Source organism: Artemia sp. Qi Xiang Cuo, chromosome 1, assembly GCF_049724085.1.
Source record: "Artemia sp. Qi Xiang Cuo chromosome 1, ASM4972408v1, whole genome shotgun sequence".
In the NCBI taxonomy this organism is placed as follows: Eukaryota; Metazoa; Arthropoda; class Branchiopoda; order Anostraca; family Artemiidae; genus Artemia; species Artemia sp. Qi Xiang Cuo.
Window position 1 is genome coordinate 29,392,116 of NC_142794.1, and position 22,093 is coordinate 29,414,208.

At 36.0% G+C, this 22,093-nt stretch overlaps 1 protein-coding gene across 4 annotated transcripts in view; it reads left to right on the forward strand.

Moving 5' to 3' along the window:
• LOC148956189 (uncharacterized) overlaps positions 1 to 22,093 on the forward strand; it is a 79,560-nt gene that overhangs the window by 24,283 nt on the left and 33,184 nt on the right. For 2 of the 4 annotated variants that reach the window (XR_016142550.1, XR_016142540.1), the window contains exons 1-4: positions 2,918 to 4,014; positions 6,933 to 7,032; positions 14,281 to 14,461; positions 21,393 to 21,662. Coding sequence is in view for 1 of the 4 variants with exons in the window: in XM_089098088.1 (XP_088954214.1) it covers positions 3,827 to 4,014; positions 6,933 to 7,032 (288 nt within the window). In the remaining 3 variants the exon portion in view is untranslated. Of the gene's footprint in view, positions 1 to 2,917; positions 4,015 to 6,932; positions 7,033 to 14,280; positions 14,462 to 21,392; positions 21,663 to 22,093 lie in introns of those variants that run through there. The other 2 variants (XR_016142568.1, XM_089098088.1) reach the window with 2 other exon arrangements.

Consider the following 22,093-nt stretch of genomic DNA (forward strand, 5'->3'; position numbering starts at 1 on the left):
ACTTTTGGTTTTGGGACAATGATTTACACTTATTAATGCTGATTTTGCCTCATTTTGGACATGATTTTCAAACTATTGAGTTGGATGTACTATTTTGTCCTAGGTGATTGGATGGATGAGTAAGGTCGACCTTGTTCAAGTGCTCATTTATCTCAGTTACTAAAACAGGAAGTCAGTTTTTTTTTTCAAGTAATTACCTGTAATATCAATTTTTTATGTACCAAAAAACAGGACTGATATTTAATAGAAATATTACAAAGGGTAACTGCCAAAAAATCGTCAGGGGTTTTTCAGCTTTTTTAGACCAATTCTGGTGTTCGTAGTCCGAATAATACATTTATTTTGCACTATCAAGTCAACTTTTTTATATAAAGCCATAGGCCTACCTGACGAGCTATGCATGTGATTTGAGTTCAATCATATTTTTCTTGAAGAAATATCGAACTACACCATTAAATTATTTCTCTAAGGTAGCCACATCCGTGTATGCGTGATTGCAAGATCATTTAATTACCCCTTAGCTAATCAAGTGGATTCTAAATTTCATTGAATAACATTAACCTGTATTTGTGTAGTTCTTTCAGTTGGTTGATATGGCTTTTGCGCGAAGGTCACGCTGGAATTTCCCTGCCATTTTCTGCTACATCTGTGCGGATTACACGGAATCAGTGGACAGGAAGAACATAAAGCGTGCTTACGAGGCTTACTTCGAAGTTAAGCTGGGTGACCAAGATAAGGCCTGGGCACTGCACACGGTTTGCAAGACGTGCGGGAAATACCTACAATGGTGGACGAAGGGTGGAAAAACTTCTCTGTAGTTTTGGATTCCGATGGATTGGAAGGAGCTGTTATACCATACAGAGGAATATTAGTTCTTGGCCATCAATACTGCTGTCTTCAATCGGAAGAATTGGCACAGTCTCTTGCACCCTGACCTTCCATATGCCCACCGTCCACATGCTCACTGCGAAAAAATCTTGTACGAGAGTTCACAGTGCTTTCAGTGCGGACGAGAGAGGGAATACAGAAGAGGAGTATAAAGCACAAGATGATCCGCAGCCCTATTCATAATGTAAACTTAATGATCTGATACGGGATCTCAGCTTGTCGAATACTTCATCCGAGCTGTTGGCCTCCTCACTCAAAGAGAAAAATCTACTTGGTGAGGACGCCCATCACTTTTTTTCGTAGAAGGCATGAGGACTACATGGGCTGCTTCTGTCAGGAGGAAGACCTTGTTTACTACCAAGATGTTCAATAGTTCTGCTTGGTAAACTCGCAAGCGCTCTTTGAAGTATGTGCTCCTCCACAACGGGAAGCAGTTCGTCTTAATTCCTCTTGCGCAATCCACAACTCTCAAAGAGAAATATGAAGCAGTGGAGTACGTGCTTGACAAAATCCGATGTGAGCAACACCAATGGACCGTCTGTGTCGATTTCAAGATGGTTAACTTTCCACTAAGTCAGTAGTCTGGGTTCACGAAGAACCCATGCTTTATATGTATATGCGGCAGTTGAGACAGAACCCAGATCTATGCAAAGAAAAAGTGACCAGCGTGAGAGTAGTTAGTACTTGAGCGAGATACATCCTAAATGAACCCCTTGTTGAGCAGGAAAAGATATTGATCCCACCGCTACACATGAAGCTTGAACAAATCAAACAGTTCATGCTCGCTCTGGACAAGGATGGGAGTTGATTCAACTACCTGCGCCAAGCCCATCCTCGACTGACCACTGAGAAGCTGAAGGCCGGCTTTTTGATGGCCCACAGAAATGAAAGCTCATGGAAGACACAAAGTTCCAAAACTCTATGAACACGCTAGAGTGGGCCGCGTGAAAATCGTTTGTGCTGGTGGCAAAAAATATCCTTGGGAACACGAACGCAGCTAACTACGCCATATTTGTCAGCAGTATGAATGAGGCCTTCCAAAATAGGGTTTTGAGCATAAAGATGCACTTTCTATTGTCACACATAGAGAAGTTTTCTGAAAGCCTTGGGGCAAAGACTGACGAATAGGGAGAAAAGTTTCACCAGGATATGCGCCAAATCGATGAGAGGTACCAAAAAATGTGGGATGTATTCATGATGGCAGACTACTGTTGGTCACTGAAGAGAAACAACCCAGCAGCTACTTACACATGGGAATCGAAGAAACACCGATTTATGTCGTAAACTCTAAAATTTTGTGTCTCGTAACGCTCATTCTTTTGCTAATATTATGGATTCGGTGCAGCCAATTTAATCGACTAAATAGAACTGAATTTAGATATCTTGACTTTTATTTCTTGAGAAAAACGGAAAAAATCGTCAGAAGTGATCCACGGCTGATGATTAATAGAACTTAGTTTTTTTTTACGCAAAATAGATTTTTTTTTTAATTTCTGCATAAAAAAATTCTGACCTGATCGAGGAAAACCAAGATTATTTTCGGACTCAGAGTGTCAAAATCAGTCTAATTCAGTTGGAAAACCCTGGACGATTTTAAAAATATATTTTTATACCCAGCGTTATAATTTTTGGTAATGATGTTAAGCTTTATTTTTCAGGTCAGTTTGAGGTGGCATAAACTTAAATTATCACTATACTATTTGTGTCGGGATTAAATATTCAATGAAAAGTTTACCTAACACACAAATAGCAAGCCAAACTAGGAATTCTTACTGAAAAAGAACTGAAAAGATTAAAAAAAAAATCCCGTGAAACAGACTAGGTCAATAAAAAAATAAACGGAAATTAAGTAACAAAAACTTTTCCCAAAAAAGGTTTTGTTTCAAAGAAACGTAAACAGTTTTACTGAGCCGAAAAAGAGTGGAAATAAAGTCAAATAACCTTTCAAGCATAGAACTACCTCGAATCCCAATCAATTAAAAAAAGGAACTCTAAAACGAAGAGAAATTACAATAAATAACCAAATCGAATTCGAATGTCCTACCGTCGTTCATTGTTGCCTGGTTTAGCTAAAGCAACTATTTTCTGGGCCAAAAATAAATAGGGGAAGATGTGCTTTTTCTTTATATTAACTAAAAAAAAAATCTACAAAACAAGCTTTTCAAAGAAAAGTATAAAGAGCTCCAATACGCCAAAAATGAGCAGAAATAAAGTCAAATAACCTTCCAAGCGTAGAAATACCGTGAATCACCATCAATAAGTAAATTAAACTTAAAATGAACAGAAATTACAGAAAATAACCGATTCAAACTCCCATTCCTTCTCCAGACTAGACCATAATCTGCACTGTACTGAAAAAAAAAACAAAAAAACAAATGACTGTAGATTTTCAGTTTAATATTCATATACTGATACTTATTCCTTAAAGTGTTAATAATATTTTATTTATCAAAGTAAAAAAGTGAAAACATTTTGAATCTACTTTGTTTTCAGTAAAGTACAAATATGCATTCTCAAGTCAAGAACATAATTGTTCAATAGAAACTAGTTGTTTTAGCAAAACCAGGGAACAATGAATGGCGGTAGTACCTTCATACCACCCTTTTCTGCTGAACATTTAATGTTTAATTTAATGTAAGTGAGGTGGACCTAAGACCTAGCTAACTCCACCTAAATATAGAAAAGTATGGGTTTTTTTTTCCAGCCCTTTCACGTAACAACCAGGCACCAATTTAGACTCCCAAAAATATAGATGCCGGCATTTATTTTGAAAAACTTAGATAGTTTTGAATAGTTTTTGTATTTGTTTTTGTTGCAATTGTGTTTGTATAATCAGTAGTAACTGTGAAATTACAATTTTGCTTTTTAATTTTTATATAAAAGTTGAAGAACTTGTTAAACATCGTAACTTTCCTCTTGATCAGTCTCCTCAGCTAACATGACTATTCTTATTTTAGGTCCTGTTGTCGTTTCGTCCAGCATTGAGCTTTCTAGCTCTACTATTTTTTTTATCGTATTATTTTCAGTTCTGGGCTTTCACTTGTTTAAGGAACATGCTGGCAATCCATATTTTACGACAATAGAATACAGCTTCGTCAGTATGTTCGTTCTTCTTACTACTGAAAAGTAAGTTATTTTGTAATCTCCACCTTAAGATACCTTGTGTCTGGGAAGTAAAGATCATCGGAAACATCAAGACTGATATAAGACTGATAAACGTAAACTTTGTGTGATTTTTGTAAACAGTAGCCTGAGTCTTTTATCGGATTAAACAAATAAAAAATAAAGCTTTAAAACGAATGCAAAGAACAATATTAAATCTCAAAACGAACATAAATTGTTTTTATATAAGAGTTAGTTGCTTTCCTTTCAACTCTCCGCTCTTGACGGTAAAGTTTCACTAGTATATAACTAAGAGCATTTTCGAGTGCCAAAAATATAGCCACTAGGTGATTGCAGCTGTTCTCTTTACCGATGTCCTTTTAAAACACAAAATTAAGGCTCTGGGTACCCCCTTTCCCAGCAAAGAAAAACTCACTGTCCTTCCACTCTCTCTCAATAGTTGATGTGCAGTAATACAAGAACAAAATCTTTATATAGAAGTTCTGTGGAATAGCCGTTCTCTTTTTATGGGCTGTGTATTCAACAGTTTGTGGTAATGAACGTAAACAGCGTGGCCTCCCGTAACAATTTATCACTATTTCTAGGGATTTTTTAGATACCTAGTGATTAGATACCTAGTGATTTCTAATGACGCAATTTGCCATCAATCTCTAGCCCTGGTCCATCCACGACAAATTGTTTTTCTAAATTTTTCATAGGACACTTCGTTACAAAAAGAACTAAAAGTAAAGACCCTTACTTACATGGTTTAAGAATTCCTAAATATCCAATTTATCCAAACAATTGTCCAACATTGTGTACATACATTCAAACGCGTATTTTCTCATACCAAGTCCATCATCAACTGTGTGCTTGAACGGGCCCATTTCAACTTTCCGGATTAGCTCTTTCTTAAACAAAACAATCCAATCAAAGAAAACAGACTCAATGGTAAAAATTAATTATTATTACTTCGAAACACAATGGAAAAGGTAAACAATAATTTTGTCTTTACAGAGCTGAGAATCATGTGTATAGAAATTTTGTTGACTTTGGGGGAAGAGGTACGCGGACGGGAAGGAACGGCGAATCCTTAAAACATGAACAAAATAAGAGTTATATGTCAATGACACGAAATATTTTGAAACATTTGGGAAGGGGACTCCAAACTGTCCCTCCCCTCCCTTATATTTACCTAGACCTGTCTATAGCTCTTTTTTTGTGTGTGGGGGGGGGGGTACATACTTTATTTCATAACAGTACTAAACTATTGAATATGGTGCGGTCTCGCTAGATATGTTGATAAATTTGACCTCAATATGCATATTTTTTTTTAATTTAAACGAATCCTGCGCGGTGAAAATCTTTATACTGATGGAGTGACATGAAATTGCAGCACACTTTTTTTACCAAAATATGCGAGGATCTTAAGCAGTCTTTGCAAGTAAACAGAATTTTAAACCTTTCCATATAAAAGTCTGTCAAAGATTCTGGGGAAAGAATTTTTTTACTATTTAATTTTTTTAAATGATGGTTAAAAGAACGGTATTTCTCAAAATCAGCATAGGGGGAGGAGGAGGAGTATATTTTTGATTTGTTTACTGAAAATACAAAAGAGGGATTTTGAATAAATGGGGTAGAAATTGACCCACTCACTGCCCTTATGGTGCCAATTTACTTTATCCACTTTAATACTGAACCTTTTTTTTATTGTTTATTAATTATTTTTGTATCAAAGGAATTTTTTCCGCATAAGATTGCTAATAATTCTTTTTATATTTGTAAATATCAGAGATTATTGTATTTTCAAATTTTCCTTGGGCATGTCCTTTAAAGAGAATCAATGATAGAAAATTTATGCATATTTATCTTATTTGCTAATCAATTCAAGCTTTGTTTAATTATAGGTATTTTTTAAATATGTTTTATTTTTAAATTGGGGTTGTTGAATGGTTTTTAGTGAAAAACCACCGTACTTGTTATTGTGATTCTTATCGGTAATTAATTAAAACAAAACTAAAAGAAACTGTTCTATGAAAAGTAAAGGCCATATTAAACCCGAAATCATCAGAAATAAAAAGATATTATCTGATAAGTCTAACTTTTAAAAAAAGAAAACTCAAAACTGTTTATTGTATTTCAGCAGGAATTTCATTTTTTTAAAATTTGTTTTAATTTTAGATCAGATTCTCAAAAGCCATTATATAAACTGACAGAATATATATTATGTAAAAATTAGCTATCAGAAAAAATTAATATTATTTTAACATTTCAATAAAAGCTCCCAGCGATGAAATAGCTATAAAGACATTGAAGTTTATAAGGACGTTACCGAAGAACCTGATACTGAATCAAACCATGCTAAAAACGAAGGTTTGGCGTTATGTTTTTTATGTTGACAGAGACGTTTTGCATTTTATTAGAGCTTCTAGTGATGAAATAACTATAAATGTAAACGTTGGAGTTCATAAGAATGCATGCAAAGAACCTGATACTGAATCAAACGCGATTGAACTTCATATTAAAACTGTTAATGAAGAAATAACAAAAGTTAAGGACGTTGGTAATTCTAACGACGTTAACAAAGGATGTAACTCTGTATAGGCAGTCTGAAGCAAAAGCCGGTAAAACCATATCCAACACCAAAAGATGAAGATATCAGGCCAACAATAATCGTACCATTAAAAAAACAAAATTGTAATTTTGCAAAGATTCTACTTCTAATTTAAGGTTCATGTGCTTCAACAAAGTTGTTGACGTCTGTATTCCTGTTTCTAATCATGGTATGTTGTATGTAACTTTTTTTTCTACCACCGTAAAATGTAATGAATGATTGGGTGAATGTTTATCCTAGTTACAATGTTTATCCTAACTGTGAAATTTATCCCTTTTTTATGAAGCTTTGTCTTTGTATATTTTTTATATCTCTTTTTATATTCTAGTTACCCAGATATTATGATGGCTGCGTACTCTCGCTCCATGTGGTATGTGCTATTTTTTATCAGCTACCTCATCATTGTACTGGTTCTTTTGATGAGTTTGGTAAGTTAAAGTCAGAGGCACATATTTTTTTATGTGTTCACTTTTTATGTTCAGTATTTTTATTTGTTTTTTTTTTTGTGGCAAACTTGTTTTCGCTTTGTTGATCTTACCATGTCTCAATGCTGTTTTAAAACTAGTAATTTCTAGAGACTTAGTCCTGGTGTCCAAATTGTTAGTAACTATTTCCTCTGAAGGACCGTTGAAATCGGTGGCGAGAAAAGTTTTGGGTTTCCGGCCCTTAATTTTCTTTAAAAAAATTTTTAACCAGGAAATTATTTTGATGATAGGTCACTTAAAAAGGGCACTGGAACTTTTACTTTTTGTTTGAATGAGCCCTCTTTAGATATTACAGGACCATAGGGTCGGTGCGATCACCCCTGGGGAAAAGCTAATAAATATGCTTTTGTGATCTTTTTTTCTTGCAAAAAAAAAAAAAAAAATTCTATATTTTTGTAGATGAGAGCTTGACACACTTCTACATTACGATTCTTTGACTTCAATATAAACCCTGGGAAAAATACACATTCCTCCTTAAAGCTGTGACCTATTTAGATCGATTGTGGCCAGAAATGCCTATGTCCAAGTTTAAAGAAAACAAACGTATTTGATTTCGAGGCCGGGTTCCGGCACGGCTACGCAACAGGCATGTTTATTCTGACTCTTATTATAGCTTGTTTTTTAACAGCAGAAAATATGAGCTTATTCTTCATGTCACGGGCCGACCTGGCACGGCAAGGCTTGTAAATATTGATTCTCATTTTCACTTGCTTTTAGTCACAGATAATGTGAGCCTATTCTTGATGTTAATTTCGATAAAATCATCCTGGGAAAATACACATTCTTCCTTAAAGCTGTGACCTATTTAGACCTATTTCGTTGTCAGAAATATCAATATGCCAGATTTAAGAAAAAAAACTATGTAGCCGATATTACGGCCGGCCTGAGTACTCGGCATGTGGCAGGCTTGTTTATATTCATTCACGCTGTAAGTAGCAGCCTCCAAGTGAACCATATTTGTTTTCTACTCTTTGCTCAACAAAAACAATGATGTTTGAAAAATTCTGTTGACTTTTGAAAACTGGTTTGGAAATTCGGAACTCCCATGGTACGCCTCCTATGGTGGCTCTCGGGACGCATTACGACTTTTGAGGGGGTTTTGGAGGCAAAACGGGTTAGCAACATAAAAATCATAATTACCTTGAATATTTGTTGAGTTTTCAAACCAATTCGGCCCTGGTACATCGGGATATGACTGCGCTTGGGCGTATAACGAGTTTGCGAGGGGGAACTAGGGTATTTTTTTACAAGCTGGGGCTCCTCATTGTGGGCCAAGATTTGAAAAACGACTTGAACAAAAAATCCTAAAAAAATTTCTAGAAAAATGCCTTTAAAAAGGTTTAAAAAGGGGTTTGAGGGGCTCTCAACTTGTTAACTTGTTTGGCATCTGACCTGTAAACATCTGTTGTGTTTTTAAGCCGTATTAAATTTAGAATAAATTACAGTGGACAGTTTCGCAATAAGTGAATTAATTCGTTTCGCTGTATTCACGTTTTGTGAAAAGAAAGAAGAACTTGGGATGGCTTAGTTATTTTGTTAATAATTGGATGCTATGCTTTTTTGGATGTAAGAAAACGATGAAAAAAACGTCGCAGGCCTCCACGGTCCACTGGGCCCCCCTGCAAGAGCGGTGATTGCCAACGCCATCCGTGAGCCTGCCCACAACAAGATAAGTGTAATTTTGGTTTTTCATTTTTCATTTTGGTTTTTCCTTCTGGCTCTAATCATGACGTCTTTCAAGCAATTCGATCTTGCATTGGCAAAATTTGCAGGCTATCCATTGTGGCCTGTACGAATTCTGAAAATTACGAAAAATGATGGAAAGCGAACTAACTATTTGATCTTTTGTTACGAGGATCATAACGAGCAAATTGTTTCTGAGAATAGTCTTGTATCGTACAAAGATAATGTTCAAGAGGCTTCTACTAAAACTGCGAAGAATGTGAAACACGCTTTTGAGGAACTTGAGCGTTTTCCCGACATTTACAGGTCTATTTCGGAAGCATTTACGGCAATAAAAGTACCGGATCAAGCTGCCGCACTGCCCGGTTCACAGTCTGCTTTATTTAGACGAATTTCCGCTACAGAACAGGAGCTAGAGAAGACTAGGGAATCTATAGTTACAGAGATAACTCTTCAGGTTTCTGCCAAGTGTGACTCGAGTGCGAAATCCGGTCTTAAAGATTCAGCTGAGACAATAACTAGTGAGTTATTTGAGTCTGTGTCACTAGAGTTCAACCCCATAATAGACCGTATCGAGCGTGAGTTGAAAATGTATAGAATGCAAACCCGTAATCTGAAGAATCAAATTGAAAAAATCGAAGTCAAGCTAGACGATATTGATCAAGAAAATATGTTGGACAGTCTTGTTTTCAACGGTCTGAAGCAAAAGCCAGGAGTTGACCTTAAAACGACTATGCTCAGTGTCCTTTCGACACGGATGGGTGGTACTGGTATATCTTCTGGCGAAATATTAAGTGTTTTCTGGTTTAGAATGAATGGGCCTCATACCACCAGTGACAAAGTTGCCCCAGTTTTAGTGCGATTTGTTAGTAAAGAAGTTGCTCGAAAAGTGTTCTTACAGAAGTCTGAACTAGCTGGGTCTGGAATCTTTGCGTCGGAATCCCTTTCAAAGCGACGTCATGAGCTGCTAAATGCTATGAGGGATCGCTTTGGTGTTAAAAATGTATGGACCGACCGGGGCAACAAACTAGTGAAGCTGCCTGGTGAACCGTCTGCCTGGAAAATAAGATCCCTTGCTGAATGCGTTTGAATTAGTATTTGTGTTGTTTTCTGTCGTTTTTCTTCTCTGTACAGCTTTTATTGCCCTTTTTCTTTCTCTTTCTTTTTCGCGATTTTTTCATTCTTATTATTATTCGCTTGAACTGTTTTGGTCTCCCGTTTATTTTATTCTTGCTTTTCCTTTTCTTTTGAGGGATCCGTTTTGTTTCGTTTTTGATTTTAGTCTTTCTATTATTATTTGCAAAAAAATGTCTTGGTCTCCTATTTTTTATTTTTTACTTTTTTTTCATTTAGAGAGATATGTTATATGTTTATTTATTTACTTTTGTCGGTTCTTCACTTGATGATTTAATGAGGTGACCTTTTCGTCTAGAAGAGGTTTTATCGGCGCCAATAGCAAGAGATGATGAACCGTGTATGAACCAAGCCGGATTTCAACCGTTAAAAAATAGTGCTTATGTCCAAAGATCGAAGTTAGACCCCGGGGAAGCTGATTCGTTGCGTTTATGTGCCTGGAGTTGTCACCTCACTACTGGTTATGAGTGTGTGTTGTAATTTCTTTCTCCAACACGGGTTACGAGTCATTCAGCTACTCTCATTGACAATATTTTTGTTGGTTCCACGTAAAATAGTGCTTATGTCCAAAGATCGAAGTTAGACCCTGGGGAAGCCGATTTGTTGCGTTTATGTGCCTGGAATTGTCACCTCACTACTGGTTATGAGTATGTGTTGCAATTTCTTTCTCCAACACGGGTTACAAGTCATTCAGCTACTCTCATTGACAATATTTTTGTTGGTTCCATGTATCAGGACCGTAGTTATGCTGATGTGGTTCTGTACCCTTGTTCTGACCATTTTCCAGTTCTCGAAACGATACCTTGTGTCCGCATAAAAAGAAATTAAAGAAAAAAAGTGAAGACTCGGTCATTAAAAAAAGAGAATTTACAGAGGTTTGGTGATGATGGAAGGTTATAAATGACCTATTGGGAAAGAGGAAAGAAGCTCCACCCAATTCGCTGCTGATTCAAGGAGTAGCAGTGAATGATGAAACGATTATTACTAATAAATTTGCTTAGTTCTTTTCAAGTATTGGAAGGGTTAGTGAATTTTAATAATGATTCCCTGGAGGACGAATTTTTGGATGAAAGAGGAATTGGAAATGGAATTGAATTTCAACCGTGTATGGTACTGGAGATGAAACTCTGAAGGTTGTGAAAACAATCAAATCTAGTTCAGCATGGACAGATGGAATTAATTTGAAGGCTTTTAAATCAGTGATGTGTTATTTAATACCATGTCTCGTCCACATAATCAATCTTTCCCTGGAAACTGCGGCATTCCCCGATGCGCTTAAAAGGGAAAAAGTCATCCCCATACATAAAGGTGGGTCTAAGCTAGATATCGAAAATTATAGAGCTATATCAATCCTTCCCCTGTTTTCAAAAATACTTGAAAAAATTGTGCATAAAAGGCTATATGATTACCTTACGAAAAACAGGGATGTTAAGTGAAACTCAGTTCGGCTTTAGGAAAGGTTATTCGACGTCGGACGCCGTGCATTATCTCTATGATATTGTAAATAGATGCTTTGAACGTGGTGAAATCCCTTTGACTGTTTTTATTGATTTTAGAAAGGCGTTTGATACAGTGGATTTTAAAATTGTACTCCAACGTCTACAGTCCCTTGGAGTTCGTGGCAATTATCTGAAATGATTTGATAGTTTTTTAAGTGGAAAACCAATTCAAGTTGTTTTAAATTATGCATTTTCTTCTCTCTATCAAGTGAAGTGTGGTGTACCTCAGAGATCTGTCTTGGGACCACTTCTGTACCTTGTGTATGTTGATTCAATGCGTTTTACTTACCGGAGTGTTTTATCATGACTTTCGCGGATGATACTGTTTTAACTATGTCTAGTCGAATGATTGATGATCTATTGTTGAAAGTAAATAGGGTTTTAAAGTCATTTTATGTATTTACAAGTTTTAGCCTTTTGTCAGTGAATATTAAAAAAAAACTAATTTTATTATTTTTGGGAGAGTTGGTAAGCTCCGAGTGTTGATGGAGAGATATTTTTAATGGTAATCCTTTGTCACAGGTGCATGAGGGGCGTTATTTGGGCTTCCAGCTTGATTGTAATTTGTTTTGGAAGCACCATAGTGATCTTGTTGCATCTAAAGTTGCTAGAGGTCTCGGAATTTTGCGTCGTTTGAAGCATTTTTTACCATTATCGGTTCTTTTATTATTGTATCATAGTATTTTTGCGCCTTATATTTCTTATGGTTGTGTCATTTGGTCTAGCAATTTTTACGCAAATTTCAAAAGAGTTCAGATTTTACAAAACAAAACAGTACGTCTTCTTGGGAATTATATAGAAAATGTGAATGATACCGCCTCATGTTTAAAAGAATTAAGTGTGCTTAACATTGGTCGGATTCGCGATTACCAAGCTGCTATTTTTGCCTATAGATGTTGGAATGATGTATGTCCTCCAGTTTTTACAAAATTTTTTCGCGTAAATAGTTCACTCCACAGGTATGCGACTAGAGAGGTGGAAAATTTTACGGTTGAGTATCGAGACACCACACGTGCAGGTTTCGGAATTCAGTATTTGGCTCCAGCTATTTGGAATGATATCCAAACTGGCGTTCGCGAAGCTGGATACATTGGGTCGTTTAAAGTAAAAATAAAAAGACATTTATTGGGAGAAGGGAGATAATTTATTCTTATTGTCATTATTATTCTTAATGTCTCAGTTTTTTTTTCTTTCTTTCTTCTTCATAAATTTTGGTATTAATGGTTAATTGAGAGAGTGTTCAGGTCTTTTTTTTTCTTTTTTTTTTTAAATTAAATTTGTAAAAGGTAGAGAATTAGAGAATTGCAGCCGTCCTTCATCAGGCTTTTTGAGCCTTCCCCGGGTGGTTGCATTTTTATAGTTTATTTTGTAATTAGTAGTAAATAAAGCAAGTCAAGTCACTATCCTAGTACACCCCCTATGAATACTTTTGGGTCAATAAAGGACTATATTTGGGGCTAGTTACTCCTTTTGGCTCTAGTAATCCTCTATGTGCGTGGTTGTAACTCGGGCCCCTCCTCCTATACGAGGGCTTAGCCACTCTTGATGTCTCTAGTGCAACCCCTATGAGGGCTCTTGGATCTTTCGTGTCCACACTACTGGTATATCTAAGATAAAAGAACATTGTTTTATTTATTATATGATATATTTTGTCCTAAAATATTTTTGTATTGTAATCTTGAATAATTTTTTTGTCCAACTGGACAAAACATTTTGATCACCGCCAATTAATGACTATTTTCTGTTTGCTTTCACTGAAAAATGTGCACTATGTACCAGAACTTAGCCTTGTATCAATATCCAACTGGTTATTTCTTTTTAAAGGGTATTTGTTTGATTCAGTGCTAGCTGCCTGGTCCTTGCACTTGACCAGCTGAGATTGTGACCAGATTGTTATTTTTGGCTTCTTTATATTCTTCTTGATGTAAGTCTCTACGTCATTTTTTATATTACTCTGATTAAAATGAAGATATTCAGGTGTCTCGAAATTTCTAGCTTAAATAAATTTTCATAGGATCTATTCTAATTATTCAGTTTCATTGTTTGATTCTGTTTGATGTCACATATTGTCCTATTGCCCAACTGCATGTAAACCTTTTTTTTCCTGAAACCCCTCTCTGAGATGTATGATAAAATGAGGAACTTTATCCTTTAAAAAAATCCTTCTGCTTTTAGCCACTACTCGATTTGAATTAGCTTTATAATTTTCAATCTATGTTCTTTTTATTCCTTCGACGACATCTGGCGCTAAAACTACTCCATCTCAGATCATTTTTCATATCATCTTCTTAATCAAGGCAACATTTATATGCCATTCATCTTTTCAGTCAGATCAGACTTCAAATGTCTGTACTGTCTCTTTTAGTGTATTTCTTTTTTTTATGTACTTTTTTCTATTCTTTCCCCATATTCCGGCTCTAAGCCTTGAAGGAACATCATAGTGATTTTTTTATATTCAAATATTTGTCGAGTAAATCAACCCTGGATCCAATGTAAATTAGTTTATTGTCTATGCACTAGGAAGTGCATTACAAAAGCTTAAAACATTAATCCCCATATTCCGCAATTTCCTGATCTGCTTGTAAGTCTGAAAAAAAATTGGAGGCGTGTTGTACTTTACTTAGTCAACACTACTGCTCTGTCCATGGTTTGTACCTGTTGTTCGAGTCCGCTTTTGTCGCATAGCAGCTACTGCCGAAAAAAATTTGGCCGATTTATTTAAATCTACCTCTGGTGGCATGACGCTCCGCTGCTAAATTTCGTCAGTAGTCAGTGACCGGGGCAGGGGGGGGGGCGAAATCCATTTCAATGTCTTTGCCTTATGCTATTAAACCCTATTTATTTGTAGTTGTGTTTCATGATATTTCATTTTCAGATTGTTGATGTAGCACTTGCTTCTTTCTCAGCAGCAGAAAAAGACAAAGAGGAGAAATTAATGCGTCGCCGCCAAGTTGCTTGTGAAAGAGCCTTCGGACTTCTTATTTCAGCGAAATATACCGCTTCAGTTAATTTTCAACGCTTCTCTGGGCTTATGGCTTATTTGAATCCTGCTATATGTGAGTAATTTAATCTAGATAAAAGTTTAGATTTTGAACGTTACTTTTTAGAACTATTCTAACCAAAACTTTTATTATTCTGAAATTATTTAGACTACGAAAAAATTTTGAAGCTTATGGGGTTTATAATTCAGTCATTTGGTTTTCCAATGGTTCTCTGGGGCAATGGCTTAGTTGTATACTACTATGTATGAATTCTTGTAAATACCTCGCAATCCCTTGCATATTAGATGAAAACATATAAATATAATCTATAGAACATCTAAGCATAAAACAGTCCATATACAAATCTCATATTACCGAAAACTTAAATCATTTACGACAGTATTTAAATTATTCAGCCAGTTTTTAACAATTCTCTACATCAGTCTGTATAATTCTGAACCCCCTTCGGAAGATTATCATTAAAAAAAAAAAAAAATCCGAAGGAAGTAATGAGCAAAATTGAAATTTAAAATGATCAAAAATTATTACTTCCCAGTCTATCTAACATATATCAATAAGACTTGTACAAATAAATCAACTGCTGATATATCCCTTGTTTGTAGGATTATAGCAAACTAGCGCGTTACTGAAAACACAAAACAGCATACAAGTTTTGGTACGATAAAAACAAACCATTTAAGGATACTTCTTAACAGTATAAAAATAAAGAATTTAAGTTTATTAGAAGTCTCAGTCGCCCCTGGGTTTGCAAGTTTTGTGGACATTGATAGTCATAAATGTTTGAATCGATTTTGGTCTCCAATTTCCCTCAAATGGCTCAGAGCTGATAGACGATATAAATCACCCTCATTGTATGACTATCTGCCGTAGTTCTGCTCTAGGCTAATTGATTACCATCAAGAAGTAAAATTTATCATTTTTACACAACTCTGGAAAAGTTGTGCCAGCTATCCCTCTCACGGAGACTGTTTAGCTTGGAAGTCTTTCATCACAAAATGATTACAAAAGGATTATAGGTTAAATCTTCCTGCCTCATTATAGTTCAAAATTTTTTGGGAATTAGCTAGAAAACATGCACACTTCTATATTAAAAATGAACTCAGCACTAAGAATTAACCTGCAAGATTGGTATTGCGCATTGACTTTCTTGGTATTCTAGAAGTGTTTATTTTTGTAAAGAAGATTTTAAAGATTTTCAAAACTTATGCAAAATTTGAGTAATCATTAAGTTTTGTTAAATTATACTGTGTAACCTGAGTTCGAAACAAAGAAAAAAAAAGATAATTTATTTTTAATGAGCTGCCGCTACATATTTGCATGTTCATCGTCTCCTTCATTCAGTTCGCACTCCTTGGTCCTAATTCACCTTTCAAAATGTAATAATACAAAATATATATATATATATATATATATATATATATATATATATATATATATATATATATATATATATATATATATATATATATATATATATATATATATATATATATATATATATATATATATATATATATATATATATATATATATATATATATATATATATATATATATATATATATATATGTGTATATATCGCCGAGCCTTTGCTTCTTTTAGTTATTCAGGTGGTGGGATAAACCTTCTTTTTCTTCCAACGATTTATCTAGTCCAGGTTTTAAATTTTACAAGGTATGGAAGGCATTGACGACCATCTTTGTTTCTTTTAATTTTTCAGGTGGTGGGACAAAAACTTGTTTTGCCTTGGTTTGTCGTTTGTCATTATGAAGTACATGTTGCCGAACCTTTATCTCTTTAAAAATCTGGACACAAATAGTAGTGCTTAATTTAGTTTCATACCTCCTCTAGTTGACCTGAAATGGTCACTAGCCCTTTCAATTTTCAATTGAATGAGCCCTTTTTGATGTTTTTACAACATCGCTTTCTATAAAAACCTTACATGATCCCAGGGCAAAACTTACAACCCTTGCCCTGAGGGTTGTGGGGGGGATGGGTTGTCATCCTTAAAGACCTAATTTCCAAAACTTTAAACTGCGTAGAACAAAATGGCTATCTAAAAATTTTGATTTGATATGTTTGGGGAAATGGTGGGCGTGGAAGGGTTGTTAGTTGCCTTCCAATCACTTTCGACTATTGAAAAGGGGACTAGCCATTTCAGTTTCCAATCGAATGAGCCCTTTTTGAAGTTTCTACGACGACTTGTTCTATAAAAACCTTATATGCCCCCAAGGCATAAGTTGAGTTTGGTGGGAGACCATCAAATTTTATGTTGTGTTGAGTACAAAAGCGCAAGACCGTCATATCAACATGCGATCAAAGATTGTCACCGATCAAGACTTTTGTTCATCTGGGCCAAACTTCTTCGCCCACGGGACTATGACTGATTCAAAAGGAATCATGGAAGCAAGTTGAATCGAACCACCCAGACTTTGATCTGTTGAATCGAAAGCCCTTTGGAGCTCCTTTCATCCACGTATCCCAGAGTTTTTCCGATTTAAAGACAATATACGGCGGAAAAACTTCTCCACTAGCAGTAGCTGCTACCATTATAGATGTTGCTGATTTCGTCTGATTCATTACTCGCTTGGGATATTTTATTTTGCGTTTAAAGATAGCCTTCACTCGTTCAGGATTTTAAGACACATTTGTTTCGTCGTAACTGACAATACATTCAGGCTTAACATTGCAAAGCGTCTCCTCCAGGCAATCAATTTACGAGTTAATAGTCTGTGGCTCAGTTGATCCGAGTGTCTTTTAAGAAAGATTCCGTCCCGGTCATCTCCCGGGAGGTTGTTTATGAACCGTGGTTCATTCAGCTTCGTTTTATCAAGAAACGACTAGACAAGGAGGTAGAGATCAAACCCTGTTAGCGGAAATCCCCATTCAGACAGACGAATAAGATAGTGAGTAAGAGCTGTTTCTTCGTTCATTTTAAGAACTGTTTGCCCACCGACTTTTCTTTGGTGCAGGCCTTTGGTGTGGTTCCGAAGGGCACCTTACGGAACTCCGTAGTCTTTCGCTTCAGTGGAGATTTTAGCCCCATTCTCACAGTTTATATAATTATCCAGTAAGCTTATCGCAGATCATTTCTTGTCTTCGTTCTCTAAAAAGCTCCTCCCACTTCTTTCTTCACTTATGGATCAGTGTGTTTGCGTCTATCAATGAGAAATGGTTACAAAGTGAATTATTTGTAATAGCTGGTTTCCACTTGTTTCCGATTGTTTCGCGTCTGACTTGTCTACCCGTGAAAAGATCTGATGCCGATTATGTTTCTATCTGCAAAAACGTTCTCCGGAGCACTCGCACCCGGTCCGGGTTTTTATAATGGGTGAGATAGGGAATGATCATACTGGATAATTATATAAACTGTGCCCATTCTCTACAGCTTTAACTGCCTTCTCGAATGCTTCTTTGGGAAAAGCCTTGTACAGACGACCGTCAGGCTTTCGTTAGTAAGTTCTTGGCATCTGAAAGAGAAAAAACTTAAAGAAAACCACAGAAAACCAATCATGACGTTTAAGCTCAGTTAGATCGATAGATTTTTTTTATTTCATACAAATAAAAACCAACACAAATAATCAAATAAAGTTAACAGAGAGGTAAGCTCAAAAGAAGGCTATCAACTATTACGTTAATTTCAAATACACCAAAAATAAAGATAAAAAAGATAAACCAAAAACATCATATGAGGGAGAAGGACAAAGGAGGTTATCCAAGTATGGTAAATTCCAAAATTAATACTAAAAAAACAAATTATCAAGTAGAATCACCCCGGCATCAAAGCTAAATAATGTATTCTACTAATTTAGTCTTTAAAAGTGATCAGCTATTAAGGATTTAAATTTAGTATTTAGTTTAAGCCTATTTGCTAAAGAAGGATTCTTATGGTTTTATTTTGCAATGTCCGGAGGGGTTTAAAATGATTAGGAAATGTATTGAGGTAAATAATGAGACAAAATCTTAGGTGTGATTCTATTAAAGAATGATAGAAGAAAATATAGAAGAAGATATAAAAAGAAAAAGGTTAAAAATTAAATTAGAACATTTTAGGGGTGACTTCGATAACTGTCAAAGTCACCCCTGAAATACCCTTTTTCCAAGGGGTGACTGACAAGTCAGCCATCTCCTTCCGTTTTAGGGTAAATCCCTAAATACTTACTGGGTGGCTTTCTGATCATACTTACAAGCCTATTAATGCTCCACAACACAAAAAAAGTCACCTGTTCTTTCGTGGTAAGACAAATTTTCACTATCCCTAAAAATAACAAAAAGTACTTACTTTACGCAACCAGTTCACGAACAGACAGTCTTTACTCGATGGACACCATTTACTCACTGACTGGCAAAGATAATCTAAAGAGTCATCTAGAATTTTCTCAAATGGCCGAACGAACGTGAATTTTGAAGAGGAGTGGACGCCTTAGCATTGGGACAGACGATCTTCTCGCCAAAGTTGATGAGAAGATTCATGAAAACCGTCACTTTACAATAACGGAGCTTTTGCTGTACTTCCCACAAGTTTCACGGACTTTGTTGTTTGAAATTGTGACTCACAAGCTTGGCTACCATAAACTTTGTGCAAGAAGGGTGCCAGAATTGCTTACAGACCTCCATAAAGGTCAGCAAATGGCAGCAGCCTTAACATTTCTTGACGCCTATTACACGCATGGTGATCCTTTACTGGATAAAATCCCAATGGGTGACGAGACGTGGGTGAAGCACGTCAATTGCGAGACAAAATTGCATTCCATGGAGTGGGGGCACACAAGTCCCCCCTCCCCCCCCACCCAAAAAAAAAAACACAAAAAAAAATCGTAAACCTTGTCAGCGAGGAAGATTGTGGCTACTGTTTTTTGGGATAGGCAAGGTGTGCTGCTTATTGACTTTCTCGAGTGTGATGCAACAATCAACTCTGATCGGTACTGCCAAACATTGCGCAAGCTTAGAAGAGCAGTGAAAAACAAGGACCGAGGAAGGTTATCGTCAAAAATTTTGTTTTTTCATGACAATGTCCGACCTCACACGGCAAATCGAACTGCAGAACTTGACTCATTCAAATCTGAGATTTTCCCACATCCACCCTACAGTCCTGACCTAGCACCGAGTGATTTTCACTTGTTCCCGAAGATGAAGAACCGGCTAGCGACACAGCGTTTTAATGACGATGACGAGCTCCGCGCCCGCGTCACTGAGTGGCTGAGATCGCAGGCGGCGGATTTCTGTGACGAAGGAATTTCGAAGCTTGTCCATCGCTACGATATGTGCCTTAATTTGTTTGGTGACTATGCAGAAAAGTAGCATTTTAGTCTTTCTTTCAGATGTATATAGTAAAGTATTTTTCCTTTACCTAGTTTTTGTTTTATTACAAAACGTTCCCTAATTTCTGAATAGCCCTCTTATATATATTTATTGTATATTGTAATCCCATTTACATTCAATTAACAAAAATAATCACTTGTTATATTATTAAATTCAACCTACTTTTAATTTGCAGTTTCAGTCATATATTTCGACATTCATCATCACCCAAAAAAGTGAAATTTAAGCAAACAATTTCTGCCCGGGAAATTTCACTTTTTTGGGTGATGATGAATGTCGTCATTCCATGGATTGTTGTTTTGATTCTCACCCATTTCCTTACCATTCCATCACTCATAATGTTTTGTCCGTAAACTTCACAGATCTCATAATGAATATTGATCAGTTTTACACCTTTAGCACTAAGAAATCGTATAACTGCCCGTACTTCACAATCGGCAGGACTCACGATTGTCGGAGGCATCTTAAACACTCAGTAAACAACGTATACAATTAAAAATCAGACTGTAACGGCGTCAGTGCGTAGACAAGAGATGTAGGTAACCAGCGTGCATGCACAGAACGGTGACCGTAGCACTGTGGCAGCGTAATCGTAAAACGGTACTTACTTAAAAAACATGCCTTGTATGTTCTAGTAATGTTAAGATCCAATGAACTGCTATGTACTAAGACAACCAATAAGTATATGAGATTATTTTCAATATGCTTAAGATGTGAATGGCTAGTTAACTCATCTAAATAGTTGCTAATATGATAATAAATCATATGTTTTAATGAGATGAATTTTAATATGTTTTTGAATGTGATTAAGATTAGTTTCAATGTATCAAAATTCTAGTTTACTTTTTCAGAGTCAAAAGTGATTGGGGGGCAACTGGCCCCTCCCTCTCTTAGATTTCCCCCCCCCCCCCAAACCCATCCAATAAATATTTTGAAATGGTCATTTTGTTAGAAATAGTTGAATCATCAGATTTTAAAGTTTTGGGGTTAACACAACCCTTCAGGACCTGGAGACAGGTGTTTTTGTTATGCCCTGGGGCATAAAGATTTAGCCCAACCATGTATACCACATTTTGACAAATTTCATTTAAAATCATATCAAGAAGTATTGCATGACAAAAAGTTTGCTATTTTTGGTAGTAACCCAATTTATATATTAAGACTTTGATTAAAATAAAATTAAGTAGATAGGACCTCTCATCATATGCCCTGATGATATTTGCTCCTATGTGGTCAATGCTTGTTCACATTTTGTCTTGACGAGTTTTTCCATAAACCAGTTGTGTTAAGAAGCATAGAAAGCTAGCTTTTTTCTTGATCACAAGTCTTTGATGATTTGTCTTGGCTAGTCCCTTCCTTAGTAGGAAGAAGGACAGTAAGGAAAGATATGGGGTTCAGTTGGTTTTGAGTGAGGTCTTCTGTACATCTCTGCTAGGATTTGATATGGTGCAGAATTGACGAGATGGACTGACAAGCTGACTTGATTCTATTCATAAATTGTAGGTCCAAAAGACCTGCTCTTGTGTATTGACTCCTATTGAACTTAGGATGTTTGCAAATTAAATCCTTGTAACATACTATTAATATTAATGGATACTGTATGGTCAAGATTTATTGTTTATTTTGACTCTTTGAGAAAGTACAATTTAATTTCTTTTTTCAGTGATTCCCAAGCTTAGACACAATTCTGATGATAAATCGGTGTTAGTAGCTCTCAATGATGAAACATCCCCATTGAGTGAAATATCATTCATATCAAATGAAACTAGGCTACTACACCAAACATCCACTTCCAGAATATCGAACAGTCATGACGAAGCCAGGGATGAAGATGACCCCCCCCCCCTTGAACTTTAGGGGCATGACTTTGCCTGAGCAAGACCTTCGTCAAGCATGGGATTTAAATTATCTTCAAGCTGCCATCTACTTAAAGGTTAGAAGAATATTTATAACATAATGTATTTTTTTCCACAGTCAATGGGTATATTTGTTTTTGAGAGGGTGGGAAACGGCGTAAAGTTGTGTTAGAAATAGATTATAAGAAGACACAACCGTTGTTATTAGGCTCTGCACGGCAAAAAACCGAACATTAATGAGGATCAGAATTTTTAACTGAATAACTTTTCCATGTTTTGAGACAAGGCGCTTCCTTTTGATTCCACCTTTGTAGTTGAACGTGTTATTGTGTTGGTGGAGCAACCCCTTGGCTTGATTATTTTTTTTCATGCCACCAATTTCAGCCTTTTGCAAGAAAGTGGTCTCTAACATCCACCAGTCATATGGATAGTGTGGACCTCTGGTCAGATTGATGAAAAGGATATTACGTTTTGTAAAGCTGCACGTATTTCTTACATGGGGCCAGTG